The sequence below is a fragment of the Rhinolophus sinicus genome, linkage group LG01 (assembly GCF_036562045.2).
Source record: "Rhinolophus sinicus isolate RSC01 linkage group LG01, ASM3656204v1, whole genome shotgun sequence".
NCBI lineage: Eukaryota > Metazoa > Chordata > Mammalia > Chiroptera > Rhinolophidae > Rhinolophus > Rhinolophus sinicus.
The window spans coordinates 163,313,682-163,330,174 of record NC_133751.1 but is presented as its reverse complement, the minus strand read 5'-3'; the positions used below and the strand labels follow the sequence as shown (position 1 = coordinate 163,330,174).

Sequence of the window (16,493 nt, the reverse complement as noted above, 5' to 3'; positions counted from 1 at the left end):
TTCTTCCACGAGTTTTATAGTTTCAGTCTTACATTTAAGCCTTTAATCCATTTTGAGTTTATTCTTGTATGTGGCATAAGAATGTGGTCCAGTTTCATTTTTTCATGTGTCTTTTCAGTTTTCCCAGCACCATTAATTAAATAGACTGTCTTTACCCCAATGTAAATTCTAGCTTTCTTTGTCATAGATTAAATGATCATATAAATGTGGGTTTATTTCGGGGCTCTCTATTCTGTTCCATTGATTTATGTGTCTGGTTTTATGCCTGTACCGTGCTGTTTGGACTTGTAGTATAACTTGATATCAGTTAGCATGATACCTCCAACTTTGTTCTTCTTTCTCAGGATTGCCAGGGCTATTTGGGATCTTTCATGGTTCCATATAAGTTTTAGTATTATTTTATAGTTCTGTGAAAAATGCCATTGGTATTTTTATAGGGATTGCACTGAATGCATATGTTGCTTTGAATAACAATTAACTATTAACGTTTCCTATCCATGAGCATGGTATATATTTCCAGTTATTAGTATCTTCTTTAATTTTCTCTCTTCAATATCTTGTAATTTCCTGAGTACAGGTCTTTTACTTTCTTGGTGAAGTTTATTCCTAAGTGTTTTAATTTTTGATGCAATTGTAAATGGGACTGTTTTCTTAATTTCTCTTTCTGATAGTTTGTTATTGTATAAAAATACGAATGATTTCTGATTATTAATTTTGTATCCTACCACTTTACTGAGCTCATTTATCAGTTTTAACAGTTTTTTGGGGTTCTCTATATACAGTATCATGTCATCTGCAAATAATAACAGTTTTATTTCTTCCTTTCCCATATTAATTTTGTTTTGTTTTGTTTTTTCATGTCAAATTGCTGTGGCTAGGACTTCTAATACTATGTTGAATAAAGCAGTGAAAGTGAGCATCCTTGTCTTGTTCCTGTTCATAAGAGAATGCTTTTAGCTTTTCCCCATTGAGTATGATATCAGCTGTGGGTTTGTCATATATGGCCTTTATTATGTTGAGATATGTTCACTCTATTCTCACTTTGCTGAGAGTTTTTGTCATAAATAGATGCTGTATTTTGTCAAGTGCTTTTCCTGCATCTATTGATACAACCATATGATTTTTATTTTACATTTTGTTTATGTGATGTATCACATTAATTGATTTGTGGGTATTGAACTAACCTTGCCTGCCAAAAATGAATCCCACTTGATTGAGGTGTATGATCTTTTTAATGTATTGCTGAATTCAGTTTGCTAAATATTTTGTTGAGGAATTTTGCATCCATGTTCATTAGGGATATTGGCCGATAGTTTTCTTTTTTGTAATGTGTCATCTGGTTTTGGAATCAGGGTAATGGTGGCCTTGTAGAATGAGGTTGGGTTCCTTCCCTCCTCTTAAACTTTTTGGACTAGTTTGAGAAGAATTGGTGTTAATTTTTTTTAAATGTTTGGTAAAATTCACCTATGAAGCCTTCTGGTCCAGGAATTTTGTTTGTTGGGAGCTTGCTGATTACTGATTTGAATTTGTTAACAGTAATCAGTCTGTTTAGATTTTCTGTTTCTTCATGATTCAGCCTTGGAAAATTGTATGCTTCTTAGAATTTATCCATTTCTTCTAAATTGTCCAATTTGTTGGCATATACTTGCTCATAGTCTTTGCTTACATATTTTTTTTATATTTCTGGGGTATTTGTTGTTACTTCTTGTCTTTCATTTATGATTTTATTTATTTGCATTCTTTCTCTTTTTTTCTTGATGAGTCTAATTAAAGGTGTGACAGTTTTGTTTATCTTATAAAAAAAACAGCTCTTGGTTTCATTGATCTTTTGTATTTTTTTAGCCTCCATTTTGTTTATGTCCTCTCTGGTCTTTATTATTTCCCTCCTTATACTCACTTTGAGCTTTGTTTACTTTTATTTTTCCAGGTCACTTGAGTGTAAAGTTAGACTGTTTATTTGAGAATTTTCTTGTTTCTTGAGGTAGGCCCACATTGCCATGGATTTTCCTCTTAGGATTGCTTTTGCTGTATCCCATAGATTTGGGGTCATTATGTTTTCATTTTCTTTTGTCTCAAGGTATCTTCTAATTTCTCCCTTGATCTCATTGTTTACCCATTCATTATTAGTAGCATTTATTTTACCTCCATGTGTTTTAATGTTTTTCAGTTTTTATCTTGTAATTTATTTCTAGTTTCATACCATTGTGGTCAGAGAAGACACTTGATATCATTTCAGTCTTCTTAAATTTATTGAGACTTGTTTTGTGGCCTAATATGTGATCTACCTTGGAAAATGTTCCATGTGCACTTGAAAAGAATGTATATTCTGCTGCTTTGGGGTGAAATGCTCTAAAAATATCAATTAAATCCATCTAATCTAGTGTGTCATTTAACGCTGATTTTTCCATGTTGATTTTTGTCTGGAAGATCTGTCCATTGGTGTCAGTGGGGTGTTTAAGTCCCCTACTATGATTGCGTTACTGTTGATCTCTGACTTATGTCAGTCAATATTTGTTTTTTGTATACTTAGGTGCTCCAATGTTGGGTGCATAAATGTTTACTAGGGTGATGTTCTCTTGTTGGATTGATCCCTTTATTATTATGTAAAATCCTTCTTTGTTTCTTATTATAGTCTTTGTTTTAAAGTTTATTTGTCTGATATTGATATTGCTACCCTAGTTTTTTTCTCATTTACATTCACATGAAATACTTTTTTTCCATCTCTTTACTTTCAGTCTATGTTTGTCTTTCAATCTGAGGTGAATCTCTTGTAAACAACATGTGCATGGGTCTTATTTTCTTACCTATTCAGCTACCCTATGTCTTTTGAATGGAGCATTTAACCTATCATTTAAAGTAATTATTGATTATTGCCATTTTATTATTCATACTTCTGATCTTCATTTGGTTGGTTGTTTTCTCCTTTCTTCTGTTGAATGAAGTCCTTTTAACATTTCTTGTAATGCTGTCTTGGTGGTAATGAATTCCTTAGCTTTTTCTGTCTAGGAAGCTATTTATTTCTTCTTCAATTTTCCATAATAGCCTTGCTGGGTAGAGTAGTCTTGGTTTTAGGCCCTTGTTTTTCATCACTTGGAATATTTCCTGCCAGTTCCTCTGTCCTGCTAAGTTTCTATTGAGAAATCAACTGAGAGTCTTATGGGAGTTCCCTTGTAAGTAACTAGTTATCTTTCTCTTGCTTCTTTTAGGATTCTCTCTTTGTCTTTCACCTTTGTCACTCTATGATGTGTCTTCGTGTGGGCTTGTTTGGGTTCTCCTGGTTTGGGACACTGTACTTTCTGGGCTGGTATGTCTATTTTCTTCTCCGTGTTAGGGAAGTTTCCAGTATTTCTTCAATTATGTTCACGATCCCTTGTTCCCTCTCTTCTCCTTCTGGTACTTTTATGAATGTTGTTTCACTTGATGTGGTCCCAAAGGTCCCTTAAACTATCTCCATTTTTAAAATTCTTTTTTTCTTTTTGTTGTTGCGATTGGGTGTTTTCTGCTATCTTGTCTTCCAGATCACTAATTCAGTCCTCTGCTTCATCTAGTCTGCTGTTGATTCCTTCTAGTGTATTTTTTTCAGTTATTGTAGTCTTTATTTCTGACTGGTTCTTTTTTATGATTTCTATGTCCTTCTTTATGCTTGCTATCTCTTTGTTGAAATTCTCATTAAGTTCCTTAAGCATTCTTATATGCAGTGCTTTAAATCTGTCTCTGGTAGGTGGTTTCTTCCATTTCATTGAGTTCAAATTCTGGAGGTTTCTCCCGTTCTTGTATTTGGTACATGTTATTTTGTTTCCTCATTCTGGCTGCCTCTCTGTGTTTACTTCTATGTATTAGGTAGACCCCCTTTGTCTCTCAATCTTTTCAGGTGTTCTTATGTAGTATGTGTCCTGTGTGGTCCAGTGGCACTCTCTCCCTGATCACCTGTGCATGTTTTCCAGGAGTGTCCCTTGTGTGTTGTGTGTGTTCTCCTCTTGTAGTTGAGCCTTAGTTGCTTTTGGCACATCAGTGGGTGGGATTGATTCCAAGGCTGACTGACTGTGATGATTGGCTATGCCCACAATGTATGAGGTGCTCTGTGGCAGGTGAACTCTCACAGGGTGATCCACCCCCACAGACTCTTGTGCTGTTGAGACCACCCTTTGGTTGTGCTTCTTGTTGGGCTAGCTTTGTAATGCTCTGGTGTGGTATGAGGCCGGTCTCTGGGTGGGTTGTTTCTTGTATCTCTTGGGAGGGGCTCCCGTGAAGGCCAATTTCAGCCTTACTTGTGACTAGCCTAGAGCTACCCAGTAGGAGCTAGAAAGTTATATATGGTTGGTTGCTGCCTGTGCTGGACCTGGGGGTATGTCAGGGTGGCCTTGCTGTGAACCAAGGCTAGCTACCACCAGTATTAGGCCCGGGACAGCTTAGCAAGAGGCTCAGAGCGCCCTAAGCTTATTGCTATGTTCTGACTGCATATAGGGCTCAGCCGTTGAAAAAACCTCCTTAGGTGTGCAGGCCAAGGTAGTTGACCTGGTGTTGAGAGTGACCTTGGCAATGCAGCACTAGCCTGACAGGGCTGGGCCCCAGGAAGTCCCAAGGTGTGGCTGATGTTTTTACAAAGTTAAAGATTCAGTTCTTCTGCCAGTGCCTAGCCTGTGACCACTTCTCAAAATGCTCTGAGAACACTGAAGCCAGCCACTGCTCGCCCCAGGCCTGCAGATCCCTGAGAGCTGCCAAAGAATGGCTGTGGTGTAGGTTGTGGTACACTGTCTACCCATAGACCATCCTCTGTTGTAAAAGTATTCTGTAGTTTGTGGGGCAGGGCCGGCCCCCAGGAGCTGGGAATGCCCCTAGCCATGTAGTACTAGGAATGTGGGGTGGGAACCCAGGCCATCACTAAGGTGGTGCGGATGTGCAGACTTTTCCAGACCAATGTGGTCTCAGATTTGGCCTTTGGGGGAGGGTTCAACATAGAAAAGATGGTGCCCTCCTGTAGGCTACACATGAGGCAGGCTCCACACAGGGATAATAGCTGCTGTCCCTTTATCCCTTGCCATGAAGCCATACAAGTCACTCTTTCTCCATATGTCTCTGTTGCCTCTTGCATTGCCGCCCCTCCACCAGAGACCAGGTGAGTGTTTGCAAGTGAGTGAGTCCGTGTACAGGCCCTTTAGAGGGCATCTGGGTTTCCAGCTGCCTTCCATCTCACTGGGGTAGACAGACAGAGTCCTCACTTATTTTCATTCCCAGATGTTGTGGGAACTCCTCTTCCTGGCACAGGACCCCTGCTTGGGGAGCCCACTGTGGGGCTGGGACTCCTCACTCTTCCAGGGAGTAAACCTCTGCCACTGAGGTGTTCCTCCCAATATTCAATCACTGTCTGTGGTTTTGGGGTCAGCTTGTTTCATGTTTCCATTCCTCCTACCAGTCTCAACGTGGCCTCCTCTTTATATCCTTAGTTATAGGGGTTGTGTTCAGCTAGTCTTCAGATGATTCTTGAGGTTGATTGTTGTATAATTTATTGGTAATTTTGGTGTGACCCTGGGAGGCAGTAGGCATAGCGTTTACCTAATCCATCATCTTGGACCTTCCCTTTGTTCACACGTTAACTGCTCTTCTTACTCAACTCCTTTTTTTCTCATGAATGTAGTCATAAGTTGCTCATGTGATGTCTCTTTGACAAACAGAAGGAAATAACTACAGGATCTTGAGGATAATTTATAATTTATTTTGCAGAAGGAAAGAATGTCTCCATGGTAGTTGCTGGTGCCGCTGAGTCTGATATGAAAAAGTATTATCTATGGCTAAAGAAATGCAGACTTCTTGCTCGGTTCCCTGGAACTGCCCCTCCCCTTCCTCCCCTTTAAAACTTTTCTGCTTGTTCCATAACTTCGTAGATGGTCTTTGGACATTAATCCACCATCTTCCCAGGTTTCAGGCATCCTAAATAAAGCAACCTTTCCTTTTCACTCAATACTTCTCCCTCCAGTATTGGCTTTTAAACTGTGGGCAGCGGAACTTGGGTTTTTGGGTAATAGTTCTGCCTCCAAGTTTTTATAAATTACATACGTTTTATTTTAAATAGCCAAATCCCTCCCACTGCAAATTTTAAAATGAGTTTTCTTAAATATATATATATATATATATATATATATATATATATATATCTCAATACAGAAAAGAATAAAGAATAATGTAAGATTTTTTTTACAAACCTGCAATGTTAACATGTTTTGCAGGATTTTCTCCCAAACACGTTTCTGTAGATATGTACATATGCAAACATACACATAAATATATAATATGCTTCTTTTACATATATGACCTCTATTGTATATCCAGTTCTACATAGTTTCCCCCACTTGTTATAAAGTGAACATTTTCCTTTGTCACTAAATAGATTTTATATTTCATATCAACATACCCATTCTTGTACTATTGAGCATTTAGCATGTTTCCATATGTTTGTGATTATAATGAACATCTTCACTCATACAAAAATTTTAATTCTTTCTTTTTATTCTTTCTCTTTTCTGAGTCCATTTTGAATCTCAAACTCAGAACTCCTATAACTCCCTAAATATTCACTCTGTTCAAGTAAGTGGCAGCCTAGTTAATAGTAATTATCTTTCATCTTCAGAGAGCTATACTTGTAGAAAATTGAAAAGCTGATTAGGCTACAATTTTTTCTCAGTTAAGCATAATTTCACCAGATATAATAGTACTTAATGCCTTTATGTGGCCTTAAGTAAAAATTAAGCACTAAATATTAAAAATGAATGCTACTAAAGAATGTTATATGTATTTTAGACACTAAATATGAGGATTCTTAAATTAATACATAAGATGTGTTAGAAGTTAATATTTAGTATGGTAGAAAAATCTGAAATAATGGTATAGTTCAAAATAGAATGATTTACTCTCAAGTACTTTCATTCTCTTGTGAAGGAAAAAAAAACAAAAAGGTGGGAATTAAAATCTTCCCTGAAGGGAAAAAGAAAAAGGAAGAGATAAACAAAAGGAGCACTTGCTTTTTTGAAACAAATTTCTTTTTACTTAAAAATCATTTATGTTTTCAATTCCAAAAAACTGTGAAATATTTTTCATTCTCTGTCAATCATTAGAAAAAAATCTTTAGTTCAACCTGCTGTCTTAATTAACTGGTTTTTATGAGGGAGCTTGGGAGGAGCAGTGGATTGGAAGATTTGTGACCTTGGGCAATTTGCTTATTTTCTGTTAGTATAAATGTCTTCATCTATACAATGGTTGTTATGAGAATTGAATGTAAAGCACCTCAAAGAATGACTCCTGCTTTTAGATAATAATGCTTTTAAATGATAATAACAGATTATTTCAAGAGATATATTTTTTAAATAATTTATCTCTTTGAATGACAGTCAGTGATTAAAACTGTGTTAGTAGTAGATAAATGATTGCCATTTTGCCGTAAAATTATAAACATATAGATAATTGAAAGATTATTAATAATACATCAAACAGAATTGAAAAGCTAAAACTCCAAAGTTAAGCAATTCCGATGTCCCCAGGAATACCCTAATTTCTTTATGTATAGTTAATTGATCAAAAATAATTAAAACAGTGACTTAAATTTGTAGTAAACTAAATTAATACTAAGGACAGAATAAAATATATGTTGTTATTTTCATCTCTCAGTTCTTTCAACCATCAATTAAGGAGAAAAGAGGAAAATCAAAATTAAAATGATTATCTAAAAGTTAATGGAAGAGAAAACTATAAAAAACTGTGCTCTTAAATGGTTTTAATATTTGAAAACATAAATTGAAAATAAATGAGCCATGTATGCATCTTAAAAACTAGAAAAATTGCATCAAAATTAATTGAAAGAAGTTAGGAAGCAGATGTTAATAAAGGTAAAATAAAATATTAGTGGAGTAGAAAACACAAGAAAAAATAAAGCAGTATGATAAAAATACCTGTTTTTTTTTGAGGGGGAAATCTACTCAAATAGACAAATGCATGACCAACTTTACTAAGGAAAAATTATAGAAGGTACAAATACAAAACATCTGAGTTCTAACTAACCTTCCAAAAATAGTTATTCCTACTGCTATTCAAACTTCTTAGAGAAAGAGTAAGTGGTGGTCAGCTGTCCAGTTCCTTTTATGAAGTTAGCATATATTTAATATAATATCAAGCACCTGGTAAAGATGCTGTATTAGTTTGCTAGAGCTGCCATAACAAAATACCACAAACTAGGTAGCTTAATAGAAATGTATTATTTCGCAGTTCTGGAGGCTAGATGTCTGAGATCATGGTGTGAGCGGGATTGGTTCCTTCTGAGAGGTCTAAAGAAAAGATCTGTTCCAGGTCTCTCTCCTTAGCTTGCAGATGGACACTTTCTCCGGGTGTCTCTTCAACTGTATCCAAATGTCTGTTTTATAGACATATCAGTCATATTGGATTAGGACCCACCTATAATGACCTCATTTTAACTCGATTACCTCTGTAAAGACTCTACCTCCATATAAGGTCACATACTGAGATACTGGGGGTTGGGACTTCAACCTATGAATTTGGAAGGATACAGTTCAAACTATAACAGATACTCTTTCTTTGATTGATCTGTCATTTGCTTTCATGAGGCTTATCCTAATAGAACTTTGAAAGATGCCACGCCCTATTACTTTTATAAAAGCTTTTAAACATTACTTACTTTTAGAGTTGGAAGTGACCATGGAAATCTACTCTAACAATGGCTTTATTCTATTACTGAGAAAACAAGCTCAGCAATATTGGATATCTTTCCAGTCAGTTATATCTTGGCTTTCTGGTGTCACCTCTTCCAAAGTCTTCATACCCTTGGAGGACTCTGCAGGGACTCCAGTCAGTACTGGGCTAGTGCTGCAGTGGCAGACTTGGAGCTGTGACACTCCTGTGTGCTGGTTCTTCCCAGCATTATGCCTTCCTATCAAGCACTACTTGCTTTGGGCCTGGTCAGATGCACATCCACTGTTGCCTCAGGCTTTTTCTCCTCTGCTCCCAAGCTACACTGAAATATTTATGCAGCGTGGTGTTTTGGGTTTTAAAACGTCCTGTGGGGAGAAACTGTCGCAGAATTGCCCTTGTATACTTTTAATCATTTAGGCAATACCTAAGTTTTATTGTAATTGACTTGTAATCAAGGGTAGCTTTTTCAGATATCTATTATTACTATTAACATTTAGGAGTCCACCAGCGGTGTTATTCTTATTAAACTTCTATTTACTTGAGGGTGCATGGTCAGTGGTTTCTCACACCTTAGGTACTAATTCATTAGCTCTCTGGTAGTCCCAGATATCTGCATTTGTAGCAGGCATCCTGGTGATTCTTTGTGTAGTTTTCACACCACACTTTGAATAGTAACAACAAAAACACCCTGCTTTAAATCACCACATTGATCATCAATTTTTAAACAGCTGCTACTAGGAATGATTGTTTTATTTTCCAATAATATCATATTTTATCAAATCTACATTTTTGTTCTTAGTCACGTCATTACTTTATGTATCACTAAGAAAGAAAAAAATACTCTCAATAAACAATGACGCAGAGCCTCAGAGTCCCTCTGGGCCTGTGAATTATTCACACCAGCAACTTACAACTTTGAAATTTCTATTCAAAGGAATTTAGCAATTTCTTCTGCCTTCAGTTGCATTACTGGGCCTGTGATAGGCAAAACATTTACATGTATTACAGCTTCTTCCATGTGTTGTTACCATTCTTCTATCCTCTAACACAATAGAGTGCTGCTTTCCAAGAAAATCTGAAATTGCTGTCATTCCTCCAATAATGAACATCTATTTCACTTATAACAAATACATACCCCAGACCTGTCTTTGTGTGCAATGACTTTTATTTTTAAAGCCAAATCATAGTGTGGCTTTAAAAACAAACGAACAAAAAAAATACAAAAACAGAAAAACAAAACAAAGCAAAAAAAACTGCAAGTTGAAAAAAAACATTTTTAAATGTCAAACTCAGCCCATGATATCACTCAAAAATTCTGTCTCTCACCTGAAGGGACAGAATGAACAGCTATGACCAAGTCCACGCACACACTCACATGGCCGCTTCAGTGGTGAGTGCTGCCTTGTGTATAGCTACCTATCACAAGATATTATTAATGATAGACACATCCTGATTCAGAGCTGTTCAAAGGTGTGTGAGGGTGGGGAGAGAATATCTTTGAATCTACGTAATATGGTAATAAAGCAATTTAAAAATGAAACTGTCCTCATGCTAGATGTTAGGGTAACATAATGAGCTAGAGTAATGGTTCTCAAAACATGGTCCTTGGGCCAGCAGCATCAGTATCACCTGAGAAGCTTTTATAAATGCAGATGCTCAGGCCCCATCCCAGACAGACTACCAGGAACTCTGGGGATTGAACCCAGCAGTCCATTTTAACAAGCACTTCAGGGGATTCTGTTGTACACTTAGGTGTAAGAACCACTAGGTTAAAGTAAATGGTAAGTCAAGGGAAAGAGGCTTCCCTCCACATTTATTAGAGAAATATTTATTATTATACACACATGCCCTTTTGCTTCTTACTGAAACTTGGTTTACCGTGTATAGGAATTTCTATGTGTAGTCTTTCAAATCACGACATTCAAATATGTATGTTTGATATACATGAGGTCTACATTTTATAATGGCAAAATCCCCAAACCTTGATATGTTTTATTTTTATCATCCTTAGGCATCTCTCTCCCTTTGTTCTCTTTGCTCCAAACTATTCCTCTTTGTAGCCTTTCACTGTTTTCCCTTTATTACCTAGATTCATTTCCCTTTTATGCTTTTTTCAGATTCTCTCACTTTTCCTATTTTTAACTTCCTTACTTTAACCAAAATAAAAGTAGCTAGTCATGTAAAAGTTGATTTCCCAAAGTAAGAAATAGGGAAATACAAAAACAAGAACAAATAACCTGTAAAATTTCACTGCTCAAGTATTTGAATCCCAGGAAGATATAGTTTAACTGCTGTCCTCTGCAATTGTAATATGTTAAAAGTAGTATCTATTGCAGGATAACTTTAAAACAATTGCTAAAATATGTAATATTTGGGTGTGTCACTTTGTTTTCTATTTTAGAAAACATAGTCTCAGAAATCACATTCCGCTCTGGGCTTCAGTGCTAGCTGGCATGCTGTGTAGTCTTCCTTTGGGCTCAGATAGATTTTTCTTTTTAAGTTGTTCAGACATATCCAGAAGAAAAATAAAAAGAGATGTTCCTTTGTTAAGTGTTCACTGCAATATCCTTATTACCTTAAAACTGCAAGGTCTGTTCTCTCAGGAGAAACGTATTTCAGAAATAATTATCTTTGTATTGGAGTCAAACAAACAACCCATTGTGAAACTGAAATCCCGTTGGGGTCTCCAGCTCGTGCCATCAAATAATAAATATGTTTGCACTCCTTATCCTTGAGTGATTTAATTTTAATGTTCAGTCTTCCCTTAAAACATGCATATTATGCAAAGGGTTTTGTTTTTTTTTTTTGTAGCAGGATTTCTTTTTCATTTATAGTGATATGTGTTTTAAGTTCTTAGAGAAAAAAATATTGGGGAAAGAGGGTAATTAACATTTTTTAAAATATGATTTTCTAAACTTATTTGCATATGTTTAATTTTTTTTCTGTGTGAATTTAGTAGAAAATATTACTTGGAATTTTAAGGGAATAGTGTGATCAATTCAGAATTTACATCTCCAACTCCAGTGAAAGTAACCTACTTTTCCATAATTTTTTTTGGCTCTGTAGGCTGAGGAGGCAGCATCTAACTGACAGTCACTGTATTGTTTGTTAGTTTCCACAGAGGTACACAGGGAGTGAGTGGAGTCTGTCCAGTACTACAGAAGACTTAGGATACAGGAGGAGTTTGTGGAGGTTCCCACTCTATCTGTAATAAGACGTGTGACAGGCTGAAGTACTTCTTAGCTCTTGATACTTTTGTTATACAGAAATTACAGTCGGGCTGAATTGAATATTGCTAAGAAACATGCTTCTAGGTGAGTAACGTAACTTACAAATGACAGATTTGTTCTAAAGTGTTAGGAAATATACATGGAGGTGAACTTGGCTTTGTCTGTAATTTTCCAGATTTGTACAGATTTCATACAGTGCTAGGCAATGCCATAATTACTATTATTTGTCCTTCTAGGATTTTAGGCAATGAGTTTTGCCAAAATTCAACTTAGAATGATCTTGGAAATGTGTGTATAAGTTAAAAAGGTGATCATGATTAGGAAGAGCGAAACATTTTGGGGTTTAATCAGTAGTTGTTACAGATAACAGACTCTTCATGATCTAAATGTTAACATGACTTCTGGTTTAAAAATATGTTGGACTTCCATATGTTGTTAAAATGCTATATGTCTTCTAAAAAGGTTTGGTTCTACATAATTATTTTAGTAATATTTAAAATATATGGAAATGCTCAGATTGTCAATTTTAAAAGTATTAGTTTCCAAAAAGGGAAACTAATACTTTTAAAATTGACAATCTGAAAAGGGCAAGTGTAAGTATGCTGCATTTTTTCAGTAATCGTCACGATTATATCTTATACAATATAAGATCTTTTTAACTATATCATTTGCATGCATGAGTCTTAATAGAAATCTGGAAAGACCTTTCAAAGAAGATCTGATAAAGGAAGCTTTCTCACTTTATAGAGGAGCACAATTACGTAAGAACTTCATTGGAAGCTACATAAACATTTAAAAAATGCTTCATTCACAAAATGCTTCTTTTACTCTCAAGTTGATACTGTGAAACACTGGCTAACTTTCAGTCCTTAGATTATTGACTTGAAAAACAAATCTTTTCCTAATAGAATATGTAAGTGAGTGCACGATGAGTTGAGGAATTTTCCAGTTAATAAAGGCTAAACAAACATCTGAAATCTCCAGGAAATTAAGTGAAAACATCTTTTATTGAAATGGTTTTAATTTGACCAGTTGTACACATTATTTTCCATGTGAGAATAATTTCAGCCTTTATTTTGGAGTTATTTATAAAATCACTATTTAGGATGCTTGATAACTCATTTGGGGCATATTAAATAAACTATGTTAGTAGTTTAAGAGACAAATTACATTTTTACTTTGTTGTCTGTTAAAATAATTTAACTATTAGGTCAATCTGCACAGAGAAAGCCCACAATTGATATATTTTTTGGGTCAACGTTTGCTCTAATTTCAAGCGTATTTATTATTCTACTTGGTATTCTGATACATGTACATGTGTTTCATAACCTTCAAAGTCTGAAAATTCTGACCAATACCCATCTTGAAGACATTTATTTAAAAAACAAAAAAGTGATCCTTTAATTGAAATCAGTAGCTTCTCACATGCGAAGTCTCAATATGTTACACACAATATCCATTACCTTTCTATTTGCCCAAGATATCTTCATTTAATTGGAAATGAAAAGCTTGCAAACTTGAGTCTTTCCATCATTTCACTGAGATAATTTCACTGTGGCTGAGGTGTAAAAGCATGACGGCAGGAGTTTGAATTCTTCTTCCTCCAATTCTGAGTAGTTTCAGGAAAATCACCCATCGTTTCTGCACTCATTTCCTCTGTGAATGAAGATACAAATATTTATCTCATAGGATTGCTGTAAGGATTAAGTAGGTAATATTTATAAATGTCAGTCGTGGTATTTGAGCATTTAAGTTGGTGACCAATAAACGGTAGACAATTGTTGTATTACTAACTTATCAACTGTTGATTTCTATTTGGATTCACCATACTTTCCAGAATTGCTAAAACTATACGTATTTTATGAAGTTATTTACTCCAGTGTTCCAATAAGATGAGTGAATTATTTTCCTGTGTGGATTTAGAGTCAAACAGAGCTAACTCTAAATTACAGTTGTAAGCTATAATTACTTCATGGTTAAGACCATTTTGGCCTCTGAGAGTGAAAAGTTATATTTTACAGAGCATGTGAAAGAAGTATTTGTGAATTCATCTCTGTCTTCTATTCATACCTGGGTTAAAATGAGCCATGGTGTCGAGCAATTTTTTTGGAACATTACATAAACTTACTTGGTCTTGGCCACGTAGCAGTTGGGAATACGCAAACAGGCCTGAAAGGAACCAAACATCAAATTCTTCACAGGCCGGAAACCTAATATTTACACATTAATCAACAGGGTGATGGTCACTATGGTGGCTTATGACTAAGATTTCTTGTTCATCATGAATGGGAACCGGCATCTTAAAGGACTTCGTGTTAATATTTGCAACAAGAGCAGACTGAGGCACAATTGTGACACACGCATTCTGGCAGCAGAGGCTACCTGTTCTTCCCCTTCCCTCCTCTCTAGTAGGGAGTGCCCTCATGTTCTCCTTCTTTCCCCTATCAAACTAGCTTTCAGATCTCCTATTCATACTAAGATATATTATAAATAGCTGATAGTGGTTCGTGAACATTTTCTATGTATTTGCATTTTAATACAGAAAAAAACTCTTAATTACAAAAGCTAAAGCCACACTAGTCCCATGCTATTTTACCAGTGGGTTGGGAGGTGTTGGAATAACAAAGAAAAACAGAGATCCATCCCCTAGATTATTGCCCCCCAAGGGGCAAAAATTCATTCTAGGAGGCAAAAGAAATCATATAAAGCACAGATACACATATAATACATAAACAAACATGGTATATCTGTGGTATTAAAATTTAATGGGGGGCTATTAAGAAAAAAAAATGTCAAGAGGACCCCTTAGGGGCATGATAAGGAAAAATACTGAGAAACAGTGCTCTAGATGAGGGTCTCAAAGGACTCTAGAGACTTGTAGAGTGCAAATTTTACTGAATTGTTTCTAAATACTTTTAGTGTGAGGTAACATGTCTGACTTAGTACTCGTATTTGAAACCAGTATCTATGTCCTAATAAGTCAAAAATGGTCATTTGTTGTACCTTTTGCTCTAGTTATCAGAGGAAATAAAGAAGAGACACTTGAGAACAAGAAGTACTGGGATTTGAATTCCACCTCCCTCTTATTTGTTCTATGACCCTTGGCAAATCATTTATCCTCTTTAAGCTTCAGTTTCCTTGTCTGTAGTTTACCTGGGGATCGTAACGTTCATATTGCAGAATTCCAGTATCATAAGGATTAATCAAAGTAATGTACATAAAACTTTCTGCACATCGCCTAATACATGATGAATGATGCCAATTAGTGGCTATGATTCTATGTGTTGTGCCTTTTATATCAATTACTATCTTTTAAGATTGTTATAGTAAAAGAGATTCAAATTTGGTTGTTAAAATTATTATTGTCCAAAAAATATAGAAGTCTCTCTGGGACAATGTTAATACTACCCTTAAAAAGAAAAAAAGAAAAAACTTATAGTTTTCCTTTATACCAGTGACCACAATTATTGACATATATCTAAAACAGAATAAAATCTAAATTAAATTTAGCTTTTGCTCAGATGCAATGTCTGCTAAATTGACTTTTAACATCTTTAGATGCTAAGTAGTATATTAAACATAGAATGATTAATTGTTCTGGAAGTTCTATTGAAATATGTTTCCTTTAAGTAGTACATTGGACTTACATAGCTATCAAGTCATTGTTTTATTTCCTCTAGTACCATAAGAACTAGGGATTCCAGGCAGGAATTCCCACCTGTTCTCAGGAATTTTTCTCACTTTCCTGTTCCTGCATCCTGAGAAAAGTTGGTCGGAAAATCGGGAAAATCGGCTCCTTGAACCCAGGTGTTTGGTAGTATCGGCCGCCATTTTGTGGAAATGATTCATCGTGGAGAACAGAAAACAGTTTATATTTCAGGATTTGGGAACGGGAAAGTGAAAAAAGTTCCTGAGAATGGGTGGGAATTCCCACCTGGAAACCTAATGAGAACTCAGTATCATTTGAAATTCATGTCTGTTTGTGACATTACTGTTGCCTAGAACATTATCATTTTCTTTCTCTGTGTCGATGATATTTGCTTTTAGATATTCACCAGCCTGCAGGGAATTGTAGGCTAGAGAAATTAATTGAAAGGAAATAGTGAGACTCAGCCAATATTTCAGACTTGAGAATTCATGTGGAATTGGGTGAATTTTAGTACTAATATAACTCTGTAGAAGATTTTGTTTCCTTGAAAGGAGCATTCACCATTCACATTCATTCATTCATTCATTCATATCCTCTCTCTCCCCCCACCCACAAATGATTGTTCTGATTTGGTGGCTGTTGTAATATACTATTAAAACTCTAAGTTGCCAACCTTGTTCCCAGATTATTTTGCTTTCTTTGTAAAATTAAGACTTACCTCTACAGATGAAAATCCAAGGAGAAGGAGGAGTGCTTTTCACTGTAAGGCTTGTGATGTGGCAAAATAAAATGAGTGGGCAACTCTGAAATACATGCATTTCTAGCTTATCTTCTTTTTAGGTAATTTATCTCATCAACAATGCTTCCACTTTTCTATGATAGAAGTCCTTTAATAATGAATAACCATGGAGTAGTGTTTT

The 16,493-nt window shown here is 35.5% G+C and overlaps 1 protein-coding gene across 5 annotated transcripts in view; it reads left to right on the top strand.

Annotated features, from left to right (window-relative positions):
• ZNF385B (zinc finger protein 385B) overlaps positions 1–16,493 on the top strand; it is a 373,053-nt gene that overhangs the window by 194,369 nt on the left and 162,191 nt on the right. The window contains exon 1 of one of the 5 annotated variants that reach the window (XM_019739353.2): positions 11,855–12,008. The exons of the other annotated variants lie outside the window; for them this stretch is intronic. Within the exon in view, the coding sequence (XP_019594912.2) occupies positions 11,999–12,008 (10 nt within the window). The 5' untranslated portion in view covers positions 11,855–11,998. Of the gene's footprint in view, positions 1–11,854; positions 12,009–16,493 lie in introns of those variants that run through there. 5 annotated transcript variants of the gene reach the window in all.